This window comes from Dendrobates tinctorius, unplaced genomic scaffold, assembly GCF_039654945.1.
Source record: "Dendrobates tinctorius isolate UK_male_01 unplaced genomic scaffold, ASM3965494v1 ptg000011l, whole genome shotgun sequence".
Classification (NCBI taxonomy): domain Eukaryota; kingdom Metazoa; phylum Chordata; class Amphibia; order Anura; family Dendrobatidae; genus Dendrobates; species Dendrobates tinctorius.
In genome coordinates this window covers 127,993,484-128,017,885 of record NW_027361679.1, presented here as the reverse complement: position 1 = coordinate 128,017,885, position 24,402 = coordinate 127,993,484, and the positions used below count along the sequence as shown (strand labels likewise).

Sequence of the window (24,402 nt, the reverse complement as noted above, 5' to 3'; positions counted from 1 at the left end):
CATTATACAGTGGATGGAAGGCTGTGTGCGAATCACAGTTGGGGATCATACTGTATTGAGGTCACCATACTTTGCCGGGGGAGATGAGGTGGGGTACAGGAGAGTCATTAGAATCTTCATACTGGTATGTGGAGGGTACTGTGGAGGAATTCACTGTGGGAGTGTCATACAGTGTTTGGGGAGCACTTTTGTTGGTATCATACTTTATGGGTGCAATGAAGGAGGAATCTAAGGCTTCAGTAGGAGAAAAGTTACTTTGTAAAGACTGCAAAGCTGTGAGATATGCTCTTCTGTGACCCCACCATTTTTTTTTTGTGGGGATGGTGGGGCCCAATTATAACCCATGATTTCTGTGTACTTCCCTGGGTATAGTGTCTAGTTTCATATAGCTGTCCTTTAACACTTTCTGCTTTTTACTTGCAAACCTATTGAATACTTTGCCTAGAATCTTGAGTTCATTTTATTGAACTGGATCACACACTTTAATATTTCATTTTTTTTATTGATCAAACTGAGAGAAACTTTAAAAGCAGATTTATTTGGTAGAATTTCATATACATAGATAGAAAGTAAACTTTATATAGATTACATATATACGTTTGAACAATACATACAATCCTAAAGAAAGAAATCAGTACAAGGTAATCTTTCAGTATAGCTCTCTTCTTTTAAGCATGTCAGTATGAGTAAACTATACAAAAAAAGGTAGTTAAAAAAAGCAAATGTACAAATGGACTTCCACCTCTAGATGGCCCTGTCAGCGCATATCTGCACTGTGTTGGGTGTTCAGGCCATATGAAAGAAACCACTAGACTCATGATCCTCCATTCGACCCGTTCACCCAGCCTGACAACTGCAAGGCCAAATTCTTGATCACAAACCTCTAAGGTTCTCTGTAATAATGCTGCAACCTAAATACTAAAGGACAGAGTATCGCTTACGCACTTAGATGTGCAACCTTGGTGTAGGAAACTCTTCAGTGCCTTTACTATGAGCTATTGTTTAGGATTGGAACTGTGTCTTTGTCCGTTAGACATCTTCCTTTTAACATTCAGCTGTGGAAACCGTTTGTGAAGCTGCATCCATGCACAAAAATCTGACATCGGGAATGAAAACATTTAAACACCCGAATTTCATATGCAACTTTCAGATTAATATTAGGAATGTGATCTTGCAATTGGTTCTATACGACGGTTTTGTTTCTGTGCCTTAACCTTGTAGTTCACATATTTGCTGCGTGGAAACTGGTTGTAGAGATTGATTCTTTGGACTGCTCTGGGTGGTCCTCTGTTCTCTGTAACCCTAATTCTTGATCATGTTGTCTATCCAAGTGTATTGCGCATTGGACTCTCCATAAGATATTGACCATTTATACATACATGTCATGTGACATATCCTATAGAAACTGATCTACCAGAGTTAGTCGCTCATTGTATCTTTTTTTTGGCCCATGCGTCGCTGTCCAGTGGGCGCACAATTCATTCCCTCCAGAACGCTTATCACGGCTGCAGTGTAATACTGAGTATCAATGCCTATACCATGGTAATCTGGCAACATATTTTAGTTCAATTTAGCTAATGAAATGAAATATTGATGTAACAAAAGAAAATACAAAGAATACAGTAATCTTTCCTTTCCGTCTTAGCTGGCTTGCTAAAAATGTTGACCAATATAGGAGAAACGCAATTTGCATAGGAAGTAACATGGAACGTAATTCACTTCCCAAAGGCTTATTACTGACTGGGCACACTAGAAATGCTGGTTACAGGACTCCGAAAACTTGCTCGTGAAAGGCGCACACTGCTTTTCCTTCTGAGGGAACTTTCATTTGATGAGCCAGAGGTAACATCTCGGCCTTGCGGGCGACATGCTGGTACATTGATTCCTGCCTTAGTGCAAGCACAGCAAAGGAATGCCACCACTGCTTTACGTACTTCGGAACTCCGGAGAGAGTAAATTAATGGGTTGAAAGCCGAGTTCAAAACAGCTAAGGCAAGCACCCATTCCAGACCTACTGGAGACTTACAAGAAGGAGGAGTGCATGAGGAGTCCACCAGGAGAAAGACAAAAAGGGGAGTCCAGCAGATGACAAATGAGCCAAGGATGATGATAACGGTTTGAAGTAAATGTATGGCGCGCCGACTTTGGTTGGTGACTATAGTCCCCCTGGCATTGCAACACACTAAGTAATAAATAGTGCAGTAAAACCCAATAATCCCAATCAGGCTAATGGACAGAAGTCCCAGGCTAAATAAAATATATTGCCTTGAATAAAGGGGAAGAAGACTAGAGCAGAATTCAATGTGGCATAGGCAGTTCCACCCAAAAATAGGCAAGGACCCAACAGTAGCAGCCAGCACCCAACATAAAATGATCAACCCCTGTGCACGCACCACTTTTCTAGAGCGGCTCTCTGATACTAGAGCCACCATTGTACAATAACGCTCGACCGCGGTTATGAACAGACTGAAAGTAGAGGCAGCAAGTGTGGTAAATAGGAGGCCCTCTCTAAGAAACCATTGCTGTGAGGTCAATTGAAAAGTCATTTCACCTGAAAGGCATATATTTAGCAGGTATGAAATACCAGCCAGGAGGTCACTAACTGCAATATTTGCCAAACAGCAGTGAACCCAACGTCTCAAATGCAGGAACCTAAAAAGAAGAAACAAAAAGCATAGTTAAGTTGAATACCAATATGTTCTGTGAAGGTGAAATGAGTGACTGGCCACAGCTTCCCCCAATGTTAGGAGATGAGCGGTGAGAGAAAAAGACTTCATTTTCAGAATGTGTTGTCTTCAAGGACAAACTCTTTAAAGGGAATCTGTCAACAGGCATTTTCTAAGTAATCTGAGAGCAGCATGACGTAGGGTCAGAAACCCTTATTCCAGCGATGTCTCACTTACTGGGCTGCTTCCTGTAGTTTTAATAAAATCACTTTCGTCTGCTGCAAATCTACCAGTTCTCTGAATACTGATTTCTGTATAAATGCACAGCAGTCACTGAGCAGCATTCTGTGTGCACTGTGCATAGGTGGAAAACTGTCAATCAGTGGTGGGGCGGTCTAACATAGAACTGAAGACCTACATTCCATGAGATACCTAGTCCTCTAGTGATTATCTTGTGCTGATAAAACATTGATTTTACTGAAACTACAAGCAGCCCAGTAAGTGACACATCACTGCAATCAGGGTCTCTGTTTCTCTGTCCCATCATGCTGTTCTTACATTGCATAGCATAAAGCTGTCCACAGATTCCCTTTAAAACGAAAAGGGAGAAATAATAAAAATGGTCTGCACTTCAAATAATAGACTTTCAAAGGGCGTAGCACTTAGGCATCATTCTTAATTTATTCTACCTCCCATATCATATCCTCCAACTTACTACACATTGTCTACTCATTTCCATGTCTCTGCTGTTAAAGGGAACTTGTCAGAAACGTCATCATTCATATGACTGTGTATCCCATTAAAAAAATAAAAAAAAAATGATCCTTTTATGATCCCAAAGCAATTCTCCAGCAGTATGTTTTGAAGTTTTGTATGTGTCTGGAAGTGCATTGGGATGTGATGATGCACTTATAGTTACTGAGCCTCACACTACATTGCCTGCCATATATCAAAGCCAATGAACTGTCAGTCAACCAACGGAGGGTGGTACTAGGCAGGGAATACACTGTGAGGCTGAGGCGCAGTAAGTGCATCGCCCCGCCCCAATGTTTGGTAGGTGCAGAAGTTTTTGACATGTTCCTTTGAAATTCAGGTTCTAATTCTGAGCCTTTGTCCTGCTGCTTCATTGTTTCTCACCTCAGCAGCGCCACCAGCACGGTAAAGTTCTCGAATATGATGAATACACTGATTATGATGCTGATTATCTTCAAATGCATGCCATTTTCACTTGATCGACCAATTAGACGCCCAGTCATGTTATAATGTAAGAGGATAACATTAACATTTTGTCTGTCCACCAACTCTAGACATTTGATAGATGAGAGGTTCATGATGGTATATAAAAGTCTGAAAAATAAAATATTGATGGAATTATGAAAGGCTTACTTCGACTGTCATGTCTCCAAGCAGCATATTGTTATGCGACTGCTGTTTTACGTTCTGTCTTATGTACTTTTAACAGTGAGAATAAATAATGGAAGATAATTTTTAGACCAACTCTTCTCACTCTCTTACTTAGTGCTTGGCAACCAATGTAATGTCCTAAAGGCTAGGACGAGAGGTGAGTGTGAGGGGAGCCAGGGCCATAGTCGTGGCTGACAAAAACTCCTCAGTCATGCCCTGGTCTCCCAACACATGCATACAATGTCTCCTTTGCAGCGTACCTTCTGCTACACCTTCTGCACCGTCAGGGTCCCATCTGGTCTGCTGAAGTTCTGCTGCCAGCATTGTTATACAAAAAGAGACAGAGTCCAGGTCCAACTCAACAATAAAGAATTTACTTGCTTCAGTACACAGTATGTCCATTTCAGTTACAGTCATATCATCTGGTTAGGGTTATGGCTTGTTCACTTTCAATGTTAGGAAAGGCCAGGTGATGCAAATTTCACAGCTTTATAAAAAAAAACAACCTCCTCCAACCTTGTGCCGAAAAACAGCAGCCACGGGTTCTTCTAAGCAGCTGCCTAGCACTCTGAAAATGGTGGAGGCTCACAAAGCAGGAGAAGGCTACAAGAAGATAGCAAAGCGTTTTCAAACCACCCTTTCCTCAGAAATGTAATTAAGACATGACAATTAACAGAAACAGTGGAGGCCAAGATAAGGTCTGGAAGACCAAACAACAATTCAGTGAGAGCTGCTCATAGGATTGCTAGAGAGGCAAATCAGAAGCCCTTCGTGACTGCAAAAGAGCTTCAGAAAGAATTAGCAGACTGGAGTTGTGGTACATGGTTCTACTGTTCAGAGGCACCTTCAAAAATATGACCTTCATGGAAGGGTCATGAGAAGAAAACTTCTAATGCGTCCTCACTATACAATTCAGCATCAGAAGTATACAAAAGAACATCTAAACAAGCCTGATGCATTTTGAAAACGAGTCCTGTAGACCGATGAACTTAAAATACCGAATATACTCATGTATAAGACGAGATTTTCAGCACATATTTTTGATGAAAATTTAATGAATATGCACGCATCTCCACTCCCATAGGCGTGGAGTGCGTATTTATTACTTTAATGAGCGGTACCACGTGACCGCTGAACACAGGAAGAAGCTGCCTCGCCGGGACAACAGAGAGATGCCAGGAGGACTTGCAGTGACCGCACCAGAAGTGCGTGAGTATGACGGGGGAGCCCTGCCATGCATGCATGGGGGAGGATGGAGGAGCCATGCATACATCAGGGGGAGGACGGAGGAGCCATGCATACAGCAGGGGCAGGACGGAGGAGCCATGCATACAGCAGGGGAAGGACGGAGGAGCCATGCATACACGGGGAGGACGGGGAGAATGCTGAGCCATGCATACATCAGGGGGAGCACAGAGGAGCCATGCATACAGCAGGGGAAGAACGGAGGAACCATGCATACAGCAGGGGGGATGGAGGAGCAATGCATACAGCAGGGGGAGGACGGAGGAGCCATGCATACAGCAGGGGGAGGACTGAGAAGCCATGCATACAACAGGGGCAGGATGGAGGAGCCATGCATACACGGGGGGAGGACGGTGGAGCCATGCATACAGCAGGGGGAGGACGGAGGAGCCATGCATACAGCAGGGGGAGGACTGAGGAGCCATGCATACAGCAGGGGGAGGACGGAGGAGCCATGCAAATAACGGGGAGCATGAAGGAGCCATGCATGCAACAGGGGGAGAACGGCGGAGCCATGCATACAACAGGGGGAGGACGGGGGAGCCATGCATACAGCAGGGGCAGGGCAGAGGAGCCATGCATACAGCGGGGGAAGGACGGAGGAGCCATGCATACACGGGGAGGACGCCGAGCCATGCATACAGCCCAATCTGCATCCACATAATCTCTGAGAGTGAGATCTCCTGATGCATATATCTTAAGATTTAACCTTTGAGTTTCTTTAAGATATAGAAGAACTCTATTAATTGCATTCCAGTCTCTTCGGCATGGCTTGATTACACGTCAGCAGAGAATTCCAACTCTGGCTGTGATTCAGGAAGTGTTCTGACCATATAACAAAGGCGTCTAGCTTGGATATCTGTTTGGCCTTCCTGATCTCCTGACTGGAGGTTGACTTGGTTCTTCTGTGTCTTCCTTGGTGTCTTCAGAGCTCATCCACACTTCAGTGTTTTCCTTTTCGGCATCTGGGTTTGGTGATTGAGATTCTTGTTCTTGCTTCTTAGGTTGAATTACTTGTGTAACTTCATGGAATTTGAGTGATACAGAGTTTTCATCAATCATTACATCTCTGCTGATTGTTACTGTGTTGGTCTCGGTGCAGGATTCTATATCCCTTTTGAGTTTCGCTATAGCCCACCAGGACTCATTGCTTTGTGTGTGATTCCCTCTTGGAACGTTTTTCTTTGGGAACATACACAAACTTTTGCTTCCAAATATCCTCTGGTGCTTCAAGATAGCTCATATGTAGTTTGTTTTGTGACTTTACCTGGCACTCTGTTTTGAAGATAGCAAGCTGTCATGATGGCTTCTCCCAGTACGTTGTAGGTAGATTCGCATCAAACAACATACTTCTTCCACTTTCACAGAGAGTATGGTTCTTTCTCTCTGCTATGCCATTTTGTTCTGGGTTGCATGGAATATGGTAGTCTGGAACACGATTCCATCCTTTTTCAAAATGGTTTGCACCTTACCACTTGTATATTTTTTTCCATTATTTGCACACAGGGCTTTTAGCTTTCTTCCAAATTTGTTAAACAGTAAGCAAGATATTATTCAAGTTTCTCTGGAACTTCATCCTTACTGTGAATCAGTTAGGCGACTGTATATCTGGAGTAGTTATCAATAAATTTGAGAAAATATCTCCTCTTGCTAGGAGTTTAATCACTCATTGGACCACATGCATCTGTATGTATCAGATCCAGTGACTGTGCAGATCTAGTGGTGATTATTTTAGGAAAGGATTTTCTGGATATTTTCTCATTAAGGCAGCTAGTGCACTTCATCATTTGACTACACTGGTTGATTTCAATACCATTTGCAAGTTGAGCTAGCTTCCTTACTGCTTCTGGGTCTCTATGCCCAAGACGTCCAAGTCATACATGGATACAGTTCTTATGCAGATCTTGTCTAGCACTGTACCCTCTTTCTATGCATTTTAGCTGATAAAGTTCATCTTGGATTTTCCTTCTGCAAGAGTGTGACCCTTCTTTAATTTGATGCAGCTGTTATCTTTAAAAGTAACTACTTTCCACTTTTGCATGAGCTTTTTTACTGACAGAAGATTGCTTTCAAGGCTGGGAACATAGAAAATATCCTTTATTGGGATCTTTCTGCTTGGTGCTGAGTAAACTGGACAGTGGAGGTAGCTGTCTCCTACTCCTTCTGAAGTCATATTGTGGCCGTTAGCCAAGATGACTCTTTCTGACTTGCTTTCAATAGCGTCAGTGATAAATCCTTGTTATTTGTCATATGGCTGCTTGCACCAGAATCTATACACCAAATATGCTTTGCAGATGGGCCTGTACTGGCATTAAATGCAGTTTCAACTCATGCAGAATCTTCCTTTACAGCTGTTTTAACCCTTTGATGACTGTTCTGCTTTTTAAGCTGACTCATTCTTGCTTTCCAAATTCTGCAGTCTGCTTTAAGGTGGCCACTATTTTTACAGACAAAACATTCATAGTAACATAGTAATTAAGGTTGAAGGGAGACTTTAAGTCCATCTAGTTCAACCCATATCCTATCCTAACTTGCCCTAACATGTTGATCCAGAGGAAGGCAAAAAAACCCCATGTGGCAACAGTAAGCTTCACATTGGGGAAAAAAATTCCTTCCCGACTCCACATACGGCAATCAGACTAGCTTCCTGGATCAACGCAATATTAAGGAGACTAGTGTATATACCCTGTAATATTATACTTTTCAAGAAAGGCATCCAGTCCCTTCTTAAATTTTAGTAGTGAATCACTCATTACAACATCATATGGCAGAGAGTTCCATAGTCTCACTGCTCTTACAGTAAAGAATCCGCGTCTGTGAGTATGCTTAAACCTTCTTTCCTCCAGACGTAGAGGATGCCCCCTTGTCCCCGTCACAGGTCTAAGAGTAAAAAGATCATTAGAAAGGTCTTTGTATTGTCCCCACATATATTTATACATTGTAATAAGATCACCCCTAAGCCTTCGATTCTCCAAACTAAATAACCCCAAGTGTAATAACCTGTCTTGGTATTGCAGACCCCCTAGTTCCCTAATAACCTTGGTCGCTCTTCTCTGCACCCGCTCCAGTTCAGCTATGTCTTTCTTATACACCGGAGACCAGAACTGTACACAGTATTCTAAGTGTGGTCGCACTAGTGACTTATATAGAGGTAAAATTATGTTCTCCTCATGAGCATCTATGCCTCTTTTAATGCATCCCATTATTTTATTTGCCTTTGCAGCAGCTGCTTGACTCTGGCCACTAAATGTGAGTTTGTCGTCCACCCATACACCCAGGTCTTTTTCAGTGACTGTTTTGCCCAGTGTTTTACAATTAAGCACATAATTATACAACTTGTTCGTTCTACCCAAGTGCATGACCTTACATTTATCCCCATTAAAGCTCATTTGCCATTTATCAGCCCAAGCTTCTAGTTTACATAAATCCTCCTGTAATATAAAATTGTCCTCCTCTGTATTAATTACCCTGCAGAGTTTAGTGTCATCTGCAAATATTGAAATTCTACTCTCTATGCCCCTACAAGGTCATTAATAAATATGTTAAAAAGAAGCGGGCCCAAAACTGACCCCTGTGGTACCCCACTGCTAACCGTGACCCAGTCCGAGTGTGCTCCATTAATAACCACCCTTTGTTTCCTATCCCTGAGCCAGCTCTTAACCCACCTACACATATTTTCCCCTATCCCCATTGTTCTCATTTTATGTATCAACCTTTTGTGTGGCACCGTATCAAAAGCTTTTGAAAAGTCCATGTACACCACGTCCACTGCATTCCCTTGGTCCAGTCCGGAACTTACCTCTTCATAAAAGCTTATCAGATTAGTCTGACAGGAACGGTCTCTTGTAAACCCATGTTGATATTGGGTCATAAGGTTATTCTTCTCCAGATACTCCAGTATAGTATCTCTTAGAAAACCCTCCAGGATTTTACCCACAGTTGAGGTTAAACTTACTGGCCTATAATTTCCAAGTTCAGTTTTTGTCCCCTTTTTGAATATTGGCACCACATTTGCTATATGCCAGTCCTGTGGTACAGACCCTGTTATTATGGAATCTTTAAAGATTAAAAATAGTGGTCTATCTATGACTGTGCTTAATTCCTGCAGTACTCGGGGGTGTATCCCATCCGGGCCCGGGGATTTGTCAATTTTAGTGATTTGTAGACGCCGCCGTACTTCCTGCTGGGTTAAGCAGGTGACATTTAATGGAGAATTTTTATCCCTGATCATGTTATCCATCATGGGATTTTCTTGTGTAAATACTGTTGAAAAAAACTCATTTAGCATATTGGCTTTTTCCTCATCCTCATCCACCATTTCACCCAGACTATTTTTAAGGAGACCAACACTATCATTTTTTAGCTTCTTACTATTTATGTAGTTAAAGAATATTTTGGGATTATTTTTACTTTCTCTGGCAATGAGTCTCTCTGTCTCAATCTTTGCTGTCTTGATTTGCTTTTTACAGAATTTATTTAATCTTCTGTATTTATTTAATGCCTCATCACTACCTACTTGCTTTAATTCTCTAAATGCTTTATTTTTATCTCTTATTGCGCCCCTTACAGCTCTATTTAGCCATAGTGGTTTCCTCCTATTTCTCGCATGTTTATTCCCATACGATATATATTGTGCACAGATCCTATTCAGGATGCTAATAAACGTCTCCCATTTTCTTTGTGTATTTTTATGTCTCAGGATATCGTCCCAGTTAATTGCACCAAGATCATCTCTCATCCATTGGAAATTTGCCTTCCTGAAGTTTAGTGTCCTTGTAACCCCTCTACTACACATCTTATTAAAGGATACATGAAAACTTATTAATTTGTGATCACTATTACCCAAGTGACCCTCAACCCTTACATTTGATATGCGGTCTGGCCTGTTGGTTAATATTAGGTCTAGCAGTGCCCCCCCTCTTGTTGGGTCCTGAACCAGTTGTGAAAGGTAATGGTCTCTCATAGTAGTCAAAAACCTATTACCTTTGCTGGAACTGCAGGTTTCGGTTCCCCAATGTATTTCAGGGTAGTTGAAGTCCCCCATAATAATGACTTCTCCTTGAGTCGCTGCTTCATCTATTTGCTTTATGAGGATATTCTCTGTAGCTTCCATTATTTTTGGAGATTTATAACAAACCCCTATCAGTAATTTATTATTTTTCCCCCCTCCCCTTATCTCTACCCACAGGGACTCTACATTTTCATTAGATTCATATATATTATCACGAAGGATGGGTTTTAAGGATGATTTTACATATAAACACACGCCTCCCCCTCGCTTATTTGTACGGTCATTTCTGAACAGACTATAGCCCTGTAAATTAACAGCCCAGTCATGGCTCTCATCCAGCCATGTCTCAGATATCCCCACCATGTCATAATTATGTTCCAACAACATTAACTCCAATTCCTCCATTTTGTTGGCGAGACTTCTGGCATTAGTATACATGCACTTTATGTATCTCTCTGTACCTCTATTCTTTCTTAAATTATTAACTGTTCTAACCCCACCCCCCATGCCACCCCCACCCCCAATGTCATTATTTGTGCCCAGGTCTCTATCTGCACTGTCTTCCCCTCCTATAAAAGGAATACCCTCCCCCCCGTCCCTAGTTTAAACACTCCAACCTTCTAGCCATTTTCTCCCCCAGCACAGCTGCACCCTCCCCATTGAGGTGCAGCCCGTCCCTAGCGTAGAACCTGTAGCCAACTGAGAAGTCGGCCCAGTTCTGCAGGAACCCTAACCCCTCCTTCCTACACCAATTCCTGAGCCACTTATTAACCTCCCTAATCTCCCGTTGCCTCTCTGGCGTGGCACGTGGTACAGGAAGTATTTCCGAAAATACCACCTTGGAGGTCCTTGCTTTAAGCTTACAGCCTAATTCCCTGAAATCATCTTTAAGGACCTTCCACCTACCTCTAACTTTGTCATTTGTGCCAATGTGCACCATAACCGCTGGATCCTCTCCAGCCCCTCCCAGTAATCTGTCAACCCGATCAGCGATGTGTCGGACTCGAGCGCCAGGTAGGCAGCACACGGTTCGACGATCCCTGTCTTTGTGACAGATTGCCCTATCTGTTCCCCTAATAATTGAGTCTCCCACTACCAGAACCTGTCTGGCCTGCCCTGCTCTCCTATTTCCCCCCTTACTGGAGCAGACACTCCTCCGGCTTTCAGAGGACATGCCTTGCTGCAGCAGTGCTACTCCTGTACTAACACTCCCCTCATCTGCCAACTTAGCAAACTTATTGGGGTGTGCCAGATCAGGACTAGCCTCCCTGGTGCTCTTCCCTCTACCCCGCCTTCTAACTGTCACCCAGCTAGCTGCTCCATTGTCCTGCAGCTCCAACCTAGCATCCCCCCCCTCATCTATCCCATTGAGCGTCTGCTCAGTGAGCAGAAGACTCCTTTCCATATTGTCTATGGATCTCAGTGTTGCCAGCTGCACATTTAGATCCAGTATCTGGGCTTCCAAATGCACAACGTGCTCACATCTCGCACAGCAGTATGCACCCTCGACCGGCTGTTCAAGGATTTCATACATGCGGCAAGACGTGCACTGGATGGCATTGGCAATAGTGGAGCACATCCTAATGGGGATTGCACCAGACAATAAGATAAGCAAAAATAAATTAAAAAAAAAAAAGTATTAATATAACAGCAATTCAGTAAGACCTCCCTTGGAAACTCCCTGAATCTAAAGTCACTGAATTTCAAGTCACACACTTACCACAGTTCGCACTTACACTCAGGTCACACTCAGCTCGTTCACACTCGCTCAGGAAGAAGATTTAAGAGTTTTTTTTTTTTTTCCCCTTTCACCAGCACACCACCTTGCTGCTCAATGCACTTCCAAAAGCTTCTCTAAGATTGTTCTTATATTTAGGGAAATACTGTGTCTTTAATGCTGTTTCTGCTCTGGATTCATTACTGCTGCTTACGTGCTGTGTTTTTCTCTTGAATTCAGCCACAAGTTTGCATTTAACATACTCTAGTGTGAGCTCATCATCTGACCGTGCATCTAGTGCAGTCACGAGTGTGTCATAACTTTCTGGAAGACCACTTAATAGAAGTGCAGCAACATGAAAATCTTTAATTTCTTCTCCAATATCCCTGAGATGCTCCACAATCTCTAGGGTGTTTTTTATATAGTTCTGCATATTCTGTCCATCACTTAGCTTAGACTGATACAGCTTTCTCATGAGATAAAGCTTATTGCTGAGACTCGATCTTTCATGCACTTTCTGTAACTCTTCCCACATCTGCTTTGCAGTTGCACACTTGCATATATGCACAATCTGATTTTCATCCACACTAAGGGAGATCGTGCTTTGTGCTTTCTGATCCTTCTCTAGCCAATAATTTGGTAATGGATGAGGAACTTGTTCCTGAGTATATTTCCTTCTCTTATGAACAGCATCTTCACCTTGAATTTCCAGGACTGGTAGTTCTGGTTAGTGAGGCTTGGCACTGAGAACTTGAAAGGATTGCTGCTAGTGGACATCTTCTCTGTTGCTCTGTCCTGCTTTTGCTCTGGGCTTCTGTTGCTGTGTTACTCTGGGGTTCCGTGGCACTCTGGGCCCATAACCTGTTGGCAGTGGATTATTCAGGATAATCTCCAAGCGTGTGACAACAGAGCTTCTTTTTTCAGGAACAATCCGGAACAATATATGATAAGTTTAATAGATCAGGAATAAATCTTTTGTTTGTCTATCTGTGCAGCATGTACAACAGGCTGCTTCTCTCATACACAGACACAGGAAAACTCTCTCCCTGTGTGAGCCTCTGGGAGTTTTTTTTTTAACTTTGTAAACAGCTTGCAAATCTAGCAACTAAACACTCAGACAGGAATGGAGTTGTTGCACCATACATATTCCAACATGTGGCAAAAGGGACGGTCCAGTGAGCTCCACCCTCCTGGAGTGTGGCTGTGACAGGACAGATTCTACCCTGATCGCAGGCTGCCAGGGCTCTGCATACAGTCCTCATTGAAATCTCCCACAGCTCCAGTGCCTGGCATGCCATTCTGACATTGTTTTTGGGAATTGTTCTTCCGGCATTCATTATGTGGTAGAAATGTCTTGATATCATGATTCTCCTCATCAATACGATTACAGCCATACCAAACTTCCATTTCTTTTATTTTAGTCGTAAAAAAATGGGAATTAAAAAATAATAAAAAAATAATACATATATATATATATATATATATATATATATATTGTGCTTCAATTTTCCAAGACTCGTAATGTTTTCATTTTTCAGTATATGAAGATGTGTGAGAGCTTGTTGCTTTGTGGGTTGAGATATTTTTATTGATACTATGTTGGGCAGTATGATTTGACATTTTGATCGCTTGCTCAATGCACGTGTATTGAGTGAGGCAGAGCCCATCTGGTTGGGCTGTGGCCAGTATGCATATCGCATCCCTGTGGTCACATGACCGCCCGATCCCGGTGTTGACACAGAAGTCACAGAGTGACTGCAGACCAGACAACCCCTTTAGCATGCTAACTGATAGCCATCTTCTCCAGTTTTCAGGGCCATTTAGTTGCTTTACTAATGTAAGGCTATGAGACTCCTTACAAAACTCCATAGACTTACATTGACGTCCAGTTCAAATCCCTGTCATCTAGCATGTCTGATTTCAGGTCACATGGGCCTGAGGAAAACCGGAGTGGCATTGGAAACCGGACAAGATGGCGATCAGTAAGTGTTCACTTACATCCCATTACGGACATAATTACGTCAAAACAATGATGAGACTTCTCAGCAATGCTACTAGCAAGAAGCCCAAACTGTGCTGCTCCATTAGACAACCTCAGCGCAGCTGCACCTATAGTACATGAAGTACAAGCATGTTTCCCATCCATGGAGTTAATTACCAGCCCGCCAATCTCATCAATGATGCATAGAAGAGGTCTAAATATTGGAGTCAACATATATAGGGGGTGTCCACAATTTTTACATCTTTTAATAAAGAGATAGTGGCAAATTATTATTGTACATAGAACAGATAAATGGCACTTACCAATGATGTTATTTCTTCTTTATTATCAGTCCTTTATGAACAAAGTGCAAAAATGTGGGAGACAAGCTAGGTGGCAGCTGTTTTGCATCTGGATAGACACCTCTTTGTCCAAGTCACCTAACTATTGCTCTTTGCCTATAAAGGACTGATCATAAAGAGGAAATTACACCATTGTTGGGTGCCACTTAACTGTTTTACGTAAGCGATGTCTTATAGTAATATACCATGAAGGCCATCCACAGAAAACATATTATTGGTGGAAAATAAACTTGATGTACAATCCATCCTATGTACAGATATATAAACAATAAATACACGTTAAAGCTCAAGTTCTTAATCCTAATCTATCCATCTTTACAATTGCAGCAAAATATACGTCACGCTATACGGAAAAACATGTCTTTGAAGCTTCAATCTACACATGGTACTGCAGTTCTCTATTTTGTGGTTTAGGCGTTGCACAGACCTACAGGAAGGGTGTGTGTGTGAAGTTTGACTGAGCATGGCAAAGATTACTTCCAAGCAGTAAAATGACTGAGTGATCATGCATTATTGGTATTCTTACTATTACTTATGTACTTTTATATAGTGACATTCTTATTGTGTACCGTGCTTGATTACAAGTTCAGAGTTAAACTTGGTATATGACATTTCCCAACAATGTGCCATTACATTAAAACAGGTGTGGGTCCGAACTACATGACCCCCTGCCCCACCAGTTAGAAGAGACTGTCGTTATAGGAGGGCATGTTTTTTGCAGAATTAAGTGCAGTGTTTAAATGACACCATGCATTATACCACACAATCAGGGCCGCCATCAGGGCATTACTGCCCTTACTAGCATATGGGGCCCGATGAGCACAGGGGGCCTGCAGCGGGCCCCCTCTCTTCTACTTACCGAGCCCCAGCGGCAGGAAGTTGCCACTTCAGTAACTAATCGTGCATCCTCAGACGCACAATCAGTTGAAATCTGTTGCTGTGCAGGAGATTTCTCATGCACGGCAAAAGTTAACAGCCGCCAGCAAATCACAGGCCGGCAGTTAACGTCAGTGCACATGTCGCCAGCGTATGACGTCACTGAGATGGCAGTGTGGATTAGTAGAGTTTAATTAAATTAGTGATGTGTACAAAAGTAAACATTGGCCTACCAAGATGTGACCTTGAACAATGCTTGTGGCCAGCCAAGGTGTGAAATTGAACAAGCCAGATCACAGTGTGAAAGTGAACTGTGTCCTACAAACTCAGTGCACTGCGTCTACCAGTGTCTTAGGTAAACTATTCTGGACCAATTCACTTATTCATGCTGTTACATTTGAATATGTATTTTTTCATGAACATATGTCTTGGTGACCTGTGTACAGCTGTGCTTCCGCCACAGAAACATGAACTTTGGGATTCTGAAAAGCACAGCTAAAAAAGCACTAAAAACTTGTGTTTTTAAGCTGATTATTTTCTGCCAACAGAGCAGGTTTTCCTGCAGAAGAAAAGCAGCAAAAATGTCTGGTGTGAACATAGCCTAAGTGCAGAGGGAAGAATAGGTACTTTGATGCTATTTTGAAGGCAAAAAGAGGTCACACTAAATGTTCACTTAATTTACATTTCTCTTTTATTCATTCACTTTGCATATTGCAAGTTAATAAAAAAAACTTTTAACACTTCTATTTTTAAAGTATTCTTACTTTACAGCATTTTTTTCTACACCTGAATAAAACCTGTTGCACAGTATTGTATATGGGAAGCTTAACCCCTTTCTGCCATGTGACGTACTATCCCGTCCATGTGCCCTGGGACTTAATTCCCAGGGACGGGATAGTACGTCACAGCGATCAGCGGCGCCCACGTGGTTTCCACTGTTTAGGTACATCAGGGGCTCTCCAAAGGCAACATGACACCCGCATACCATTCCATCAAAGTCTGCATTCCAAAACGTCAATACTTCCCTTCTGAGCACCGACGTGTGCCCATACAGTAGTTTTGTCCCACATATGGGGTATCAGTGTACTCAGGACAAATTGGACAACAACTTTTAGGGTCCATTTTCTCACCACACATCTAGATAGGTTCCTTAGTGGGTCTAGTTTCCAAAATGGGGTCACTTGTGGGGGGATGCCACTGTTTAGGTACATCAGGGGCTTTCCAAATGCGACATGGTGTCCGATCTCAATTCCAGCCAAAAAAGTCAAATGGCGCTGCTTCCCTTCCGAGCTCTGCCATGCGCCCAAATAGTCATTTACACCCACATATAGGGTATCAGCGTACTCGGGACAAATTGCACAATAACTTTTAGGGTCCTGTTACCCTTGAAAAAGTAAGAATTGAGGGTGAAAAGATCATTTTTGCGGAAAAAATATGATTGTTTAATTGAACAGCTGTACGTTATAAACTTCTGTGAAGCCCTTGTGGGTTCACAGTTCTCACCACATATCTAGATAAGTTCCTTGGGGGGTCTAGTTTCCAAAATGGGGGTCACTTGTGGGGGGTTTCCACTGTTTATGTACATCAGGGGCTCTCCAAACGTGACATGGCGTCCGATCTGAATTCCAGCCAATCAGAGGCGTATCTAGGCTTCCTGGCACCCGGGGCAAGAATTTGGTTTGGCGCCCCCCCACTCCAAATCCCCCACACATTATATAACCCCCATCCCCACTCCCAAATCCCCCCCACACATTATTTCCCCCCCACTCCAAATCCCCCACTCATTAACCCCCCAGACATTAATTCCATCCCCACTCAATAACCCCATCCCCACACATTAACCCCATCCCCACTCATTAACCCCCATCCCCACTCATTAACCCCCCACACATTAACCCCATCCCCACTCTTTACCCCCCCACACAGTAGCCCCCATCTCCAGTCATTAACCCCCCAATCATTAACCCCCACCCCCACACATTAACCCCCATCCATTAACCCCATCCCCACTCTTTAACCCCCCACACATTAATCCCCATCCCCACATTAACCTCATCTCCACTCATTAACCCCCCCACACTTTAACCCCCATCCCCACTCATTAACCCCCCCACACATTAACCCCCATCCCCACTCATTAACCCCCCACACATTAACCCCCATCCCCACTCATTAACCCCCCACACATTAACCCCCATCCCAACTCATTAACCCCCCACACATTAACCCCATCCCCACTCATTAACCCCCCACACATTAACCCCCATCCCCACTCATTAACCCCCCACACATTAACCCCCATCCCCACTCATTAACCCCCCACACATTAACCCCATCCCCACTCTTTACCCCCCACACAGTAACCCCCATCTCCACTCATTAACCCCCCACTCATTAACCCCCATCCCCACACATTAACCCCCATCCATTAACCCCATCCCCACTCTTTAACCCCCCCACACATTAATCCCCATCCCCACATTAACCTCATCTCCACTCATTAACCCCATCCCTATCTTCGGTGGTTTCTTCAGCTCCACATTGGAGCACACTTACCACCAGTGCTGAGCGTTCACTCTGGGTGCCGGGGAGTGACGTCAGCAGCGTGATCACATGACATGTCACGCTGCTGACGTCGCTCTGGCCCGGCGATCAGAGCTGCAATTGTACTGGCGTCTATACAGACGTCAGTACAATTGTTCCCTGGGAGCCGGCACGCGCACCTTCTCTGCGCCAGCTGTCAGCTTGACAGCTGACACAGAGAACCGCCGACTCTCAGGCCAGGGGGGGCGGCTGAACGCAGCCGCCAGGGAGGACACTGCGGACCGCTGCATTCCGGCCCGGACTGCACCCCCTGCCGGCTGTGCCCCGGGGCAACTGCCCCGGTTGCCCCCCCTAGATACGCCCCTGCAGCCAATTTTGCATTGAAAAAGTCAAACAGCGCTCCTTCCCTTCTGAGCTCTGCCATGCGCCGAAACAGTGGTTCCTCCCCACATATCAGGTATCGGCGTACTCAGGGCAAATTGCACAATTACTTTTCCAGTCCAATTTCTCCTGTTACCCTTGGTAAAATAAAAAAAATTGAACCTGAAATATTTTTTTTGTGAAAAAAAGTGAAATGTTCATTTTTTTTTAAATATTCAAAAAATTCCTGTGAAGCACCTGAAGGCTTAATAAACTTCTTGAATGTGGTTTTGAGCACCTTAAGGGGTGCAGTTTTTAGAATGGTGTCACTTTTGGGTATTTTCTATCATATAGACCCCTCAAAGTGGCTTCAAATGTGATGTGGTCCGTAAAAATAAAATGGTGTTGTAAAAATGAGAAATCGCTGGTCAACTTTTAACCCTTATAACTTCCTAACAAAAAAAAATTTTGGTTCCAAAATTGTGCTGATGTAAAGTAAACATGTGGGAAATGTTACTTATTAAGTTTTTTGTGTGCCGTATCTCTGTGATTTAAGGGCATAAAAATTCAAAGTTGGAAAATTGCAAAATTTTCACCAAATTTCCATCTTTTTCATAAATAAACGCAAGTTATAGGAATGAAATTTTACCACTAACATGAAGTACAATATGTCACGAGAAAACAAAGTCAGAATCACCAGGATCCATGGAAGCGTTTCAGAGTTATTACCTCATAAAGGGACAGTGGTCAGAATTGTAAAAATTGGCCCGGTCATGAACGTGCAAACCACCCTTGGGGTTTAGGGGTTAACCCCTTCACAATCTTAGACATACGCAGTGCATCTTGGTTGGCTGGTAGATATGGGCAAACTTGAACAGTAAAGTTTGGCGCCGTAACGAACACCTGCTGTTCGGGCACCAGGAAGTCCGTGTTACTGTTCGGGTTCGGCCCCCCGAACACTGGTGTTTCATAGGCTGCCATGTGCATGACAGCGCAGTAAACACTGCTTCTCACTGATGCTCATCAAGAGAATGCCAAGAGTGTGCAAAGCAGTAATCAAAGCAAAAGGTGGCTACTTTGAAGAACCTAGAATAGGAGACATATTTTCAGTTGTTTCACACTGTTTTGATAATTATATAATTCCACATGTGTTAATTCATAGTTTTGATGCCTTCAGAGTGAATATACAATTTTCATAGTCATGAAAATAAAGAAAACTCGTTGAATGAGAAGGTGTGTCCAAAGTTTTGGTCTGTACTGTATATATGTGTGTGCGTTTTGAAGAATATTTTTTTTAAAACGATGTGTAAAGGACATAGAAATGCTGCATGTAAAAGCTCATGTTAAAATCGTATTACATACGGATGTTGGGACGCCCTCACACCCAGGGCTGTGGGGTACTCGGTACCGGGCCCGATGAGCTCCAATGGGAGATGTCACGGCAGCTGTAACCCGGCCCGTGGCCCTGGGCGCCCATTGTAAAAGAGGTTGTTTCAGTGTGCTTATGGTGATCAAAGTTTATAAGTGATTCATGACGCCACCTGTGGTGTTCGGCAATGAAGATGTAAGCCGACGCTGCAGACAGATCCTCTGGGACAGATGGTGTGGTGCAGCAATGATGTTATAGCCCTCCACAGGCAGGGCTGTAGTCCCAGGGCAGAGTAGGTTAAGTGACACGTAGATGGTGTAGTGTCAGGCGCAAGGGATGCATGACTTATGGATATGGGACGGACCCCCACTCCATCTTAAAAGCACCATAACTACAGTAAACCTAGGCACTAGAATAAATACACAACACATTATTTTGGTTGTCAAAATGGCCACAGCTTTATTTAAATCACAGGATTAAAACAATCACAGTAGGAGTCAGGTGAAGTGCTAGTACATTGGGATTCACAAGTACTGTGATATCCCCATCTGTCTGACATACAGAACCAGGACAGACAGCCATAAAGGGGCGGCACGCACTGGCTTGCCATTCAAGCAGAGCCAGTAAGCTTTCAGGGCACCAATGACCCTATTATCCTCACTCCTGTGCTTAACCAATGTGCCCGCCCCTGATTGGCGTTACCATTACAACGTCCTTGAGGCTGGCCACCAAAGCCGAGCCTGTTCACCACCATGAGGTTTTACATCCTCTATTAGTTAAAATGAGTCCACCTTAACTTGCCTGCAACTTCCACCTGACTCCTAAACCGCAAAGCTGTGATGGGTTATAAATTCACATTTGACACCTTTTTTTTTTTTTTAATAAATCACTTTAGTAAACTTATAAACTAGAAGTCCCTGCAAAAGCATTAAGGGGACTAACTTGGCAAACCTCCAACTCACAAAGAGTCATCCTACAGCACTCAGGAGAGGAAAAACCCCCTGTGGAGGAAACCTCTAGGGAACCATGGCTGAAGGATTGCCCTTCCCTTGGGCTTAGAAGGTTAATGCTGTTAACTCTTTATAGCCATGATAAAATTGAACCTGGAACAAAATATACAATCATAAGTTCAAAAATACAATAAAGCATTCATCATACAAGCAATAATTAAAACGTTTTAGGACAATGATTATAAACAGGGCGGGTGGGCGGGAAATGCTTCCTCCTGTTCATCCTGTGCAAGAAAGAGGGAGAGACACAGATTTCCTGCTGTATATAAGCCCCACCCTCCTCACAGTAACCCACCAGGCACAGACATACTGTGCTTTTCTCCTCTTAAAGCAACATCCCTCGTGCTTAAAAATCTACACCACTATACCAAAAAAGCTGCAGGAGTAAAGGTCCACCCATCCACAAGTCATGTCCTCCTCCGCCTATGGCTCCAGTGGTTTCTTGACTTATGGATATGGGACGGACCCCCACTCCATCTTAAAAGCACCATAACTACAGTAAACCTAGGCACTAGAATAAATACACAACACATTATTTTGGTTGTCAAAATGGCCACAGCTTTATTTAAATCACAGGATTAAAACAATCACAGTAGGAGTCAGGTGAAGTGCTAGTACATTGGGATTCACAAGTACTGTGTTATCTCCATCTGTCTGACATACAGAACCAGGACAGACAGCCATAAAGGGGCGGCACGCACTGGCTTGCCATTCAAGCAGAGCCAGTAAACTTTCAGGGCTCCAATGACCCTATTATCCTCACTCCTGTGCTTAACCATTGTGCCCGCCCCTGATTGACGTTACCATTACAACGTCCTTGAGGCTGGCCACCAAAGCCGAGCCTGTTCACCACCATGAGGTTTTACATCCTCTATTAGTTAAAATGAGTCCACCTTAACTTGCCTGCAACTTCCACCTGACTCCTAAACCGCCACCAGAGAGGCCATTTGACACCTTAAATGGACTCGACCCCCATCAACCATGCCTAACAAAGCCATCAACCATTTCTACATGCTATGGAAAGTCTGTGCACACAAGTAATAAAATTAAAATTCCAGAGCTCCGACAGATTAATTTTATCAATGCCATGCTACCAAGGTATGATCGATAATACGGTAACCTCAGCAAAATAGCAGTTGCTAAACATCCTGCAATGAGGATCGCATAATGGGGAATGTGGAAAGTAAACCATAATTAAGGTCGTAGCCACAATCTGAATACCTGTATAATGACATCTGTCATGCCTCAAAAACCTATTATACCGCACGTATTGTAGCCAGCTCTAATAATTCACCAAATCACAGATTTTAGTTCTAGAAACCACCATTATTTACAGTAGCTGTGCAGTAAAATTTCTTAAACCCACTTACTATCACTACCCGAAAAGTGATGAACATATCAATAGAAAGATATTATAAATAGGGAGTAATTAAAAACTATACACAATATAACATTATAACCGACCATAAAATAACGTTCAGAATATCTGGAAGTAGTAATTTAAATAAACCTAAAGCAGAAAAAGTCTACAAAGGCATTATTAATAAAACTGCCACGCCATTGTTAATTGTTTTTCATGCGCTTGATAACATTTACTGTTGACCTCTCCAACTGGGTCAAAGGCATTGGGAATAGGCATATTTCCCTTTGTGTTAATGCACTTGATTACTTTACCCTTAGACGCTCCCATTGGCTCAAGGGCACCGGGAGTAGGCATACTGTCCTTTGTGTTAATGCACTTGATTATACCCTTAGCCGCTCCCACCAGCTCAAGGGCATCGGGAATAGGCATATTGCCCTTCATGTTAATGCACTTGATTACTTTACCCTTAGTCACTCCCACTGACTCAAGGGCACACAGATGAGGTACATTGCTCTTCAGTTTCATGCACTAGATAACTGCATTGTCCAGACGACAACCTTGTTCTCTTCTCCTCTCCAGCCGCTGTTCCTGGCTCAGAGGAGCCAATTTCTTCTGTAGGCATGCAAAATATGATTGCCATGACCCCAGGGACTTTACCCTAACAGGGTCCTATAAAATATAAATGCTTCTGGAGACCAGGGGGCCATACCGTGAAGGTCACCCCTCCATACCAGGGGGCCATACCCGAGATGGTTACCCCCTCCACACCAGGGGGCCATACACGAGATGGTTACCCTCCACACCAGGGGGCCATACCCGAGATGGTTACCCCCTCCACACCAGGGGGCCATACCTGAGATGATTACCCCTCAAAACCAGGGTGCCATACTTGAAATGGTTACCCTTCCAAACCCAGGGGGGGTCAGCGGCCAGTTTATTAACAAATAGCATAAACATTTTCAATAAGTATTAAATACACAATCTTATATGACATGAGGGGAGGGTTCTTGGAGCCCCCAAAAATTCTGGCTAAATATTTGGCAAAAACACAGGAACTTAAAAATCCACGTTACCCTCAGCCGTAAACCACCAGCTCGAGGGCACCAAACATCCCGTTCTGGGAAGTCCAACCACCAAAAGCTCCCGGGTAACACCCCGTCCAGAGTTACCCGTCCAGAGCCGTAACCAAAAGCCAGATCCAGAATTTTAACTTCCAATTCCTTTTCGCTGATTCAGCGTCAACTCCAAGAACCCCACCCCAGAGGTCCATACTTAATATGGTTACCCCTACTGACCAATTTATAAATAACTTCCAAGGACCCACTAAAAGGATAACAAATAACTTTTTTTTTTTAAATTTTAAATTCATGTTCTTATTAAAATAAACATAAAATAAACTTCAAAGCATAAATAACATTAACACGCTGGGGGGAGTCCTTGAAGCTCCCAAATCTGGTGATTACCAAACATAAAATGTACCAACAATGACTCCCAGCCGTTACCCCACTAGCTCGGGAGCACCATAGCCACAAGGGTTCCAATGCTGACTTGAATTTCCTGGGAATCCGACAAACTCTGGCTGAAACTCCCCTCCACCTTTCACCAGGTCCAGAACCATATTAACTTCCAAAAAGAGGAATCCATATCCCAATGGATCCCCCAGACCAATTTCTAACCAACTTCAAGGACCCCCCCAACCACCAGGCTCCAGGTAATCCACTCAGGCCTGTGCTATCCGCCATCTTAAGTAACATAAAATAAGCACTTGATGGGTATACACCGATCCCTTTTTTCTTTTTTTTTAAATAATTATTATTCACACCTTTATTAAAACAAACATACCATAAAACATCAAAGCATAAATAATATTAACACACTGGTAGGAGTCCTTGAAGCTCCCAAAAATCTGGTGATTACCAAACATAAAGTGAACATGAAATGTACCAACAATTACTCCCAGCCGTTACCCCACTAGCTCGGGAGCACCATAACCGCAAGGGTTCCAATGTTCACTTGTATTTCCTGGGGATCCGACAAACCCTTGCCGAAACTCCCCTCCACCGTTCACCAGATCCAGAACCATATTGAATTCCAAAAGGAGGAAACCATATCCCAATGGATCCCCCAGACCATATATAACCAACTTCAAGGACCCCTCCAACCGCACAAGATGTGGGATAAGTGAGGGTGAAAACCATGCAGGTTTACAACCAAGGTATACAACAGGTTAATAATGGAAAATGTCCCATCATAAGGTCCAGAAATAGACAGAGATGGGCAACGCTGTGTTATATGCTGTAACAATAAATGAGAAGACGCCTGCTCCTCTACAGCAGTTACAGACTCTAATCACCAGCTGCGCATAAATGGTAAGAAATATGTAGGTCTAATATAAGCTGCCTGCAGCCATAGGTGTGTGAGCAGAAAACTGCAAGTTCTGTATCCCAGTCAGTCACTCTACTACATACACTTACAATAGACGAGAGACAGGGCT

At 43.3% G+C, this 24,402-nt stretch overlaps 1 protein-coding gene across 1 annotated transcript in view; it reads right to left on the bottom strand.

Annotated features, from left to right (window-relative positions):
* Positions 1-519: 519 nt before the first annotated feature.
* Positions 520-24,402, bottom strand: part of S1PR4 (sphingosine-1-phosphate receptor 4) — a 49,880-nt gene continuing 25,997 nt past the window's right edge. Inside the window, exons 2-3 of the mRNA XM_073547551.1 lie at positions 3,804-4,013; positions 520-2,652 (exon numbers count right to left, since the gene is read on the bottom strand). Of these exons, the coding sequence (XP_073403652.1) occupies positions 1,734-2,652; positions 3,804-3,997 (1,113 nt within the window). The 5' untranslated portion in view covers positions 3,998-4,013 and the 3' untranslated portion in view covers positions 520-1,733. The remainder of the gene's footprint in view (positions 2,653-3,803; positions 4,014-24,402) is intronic.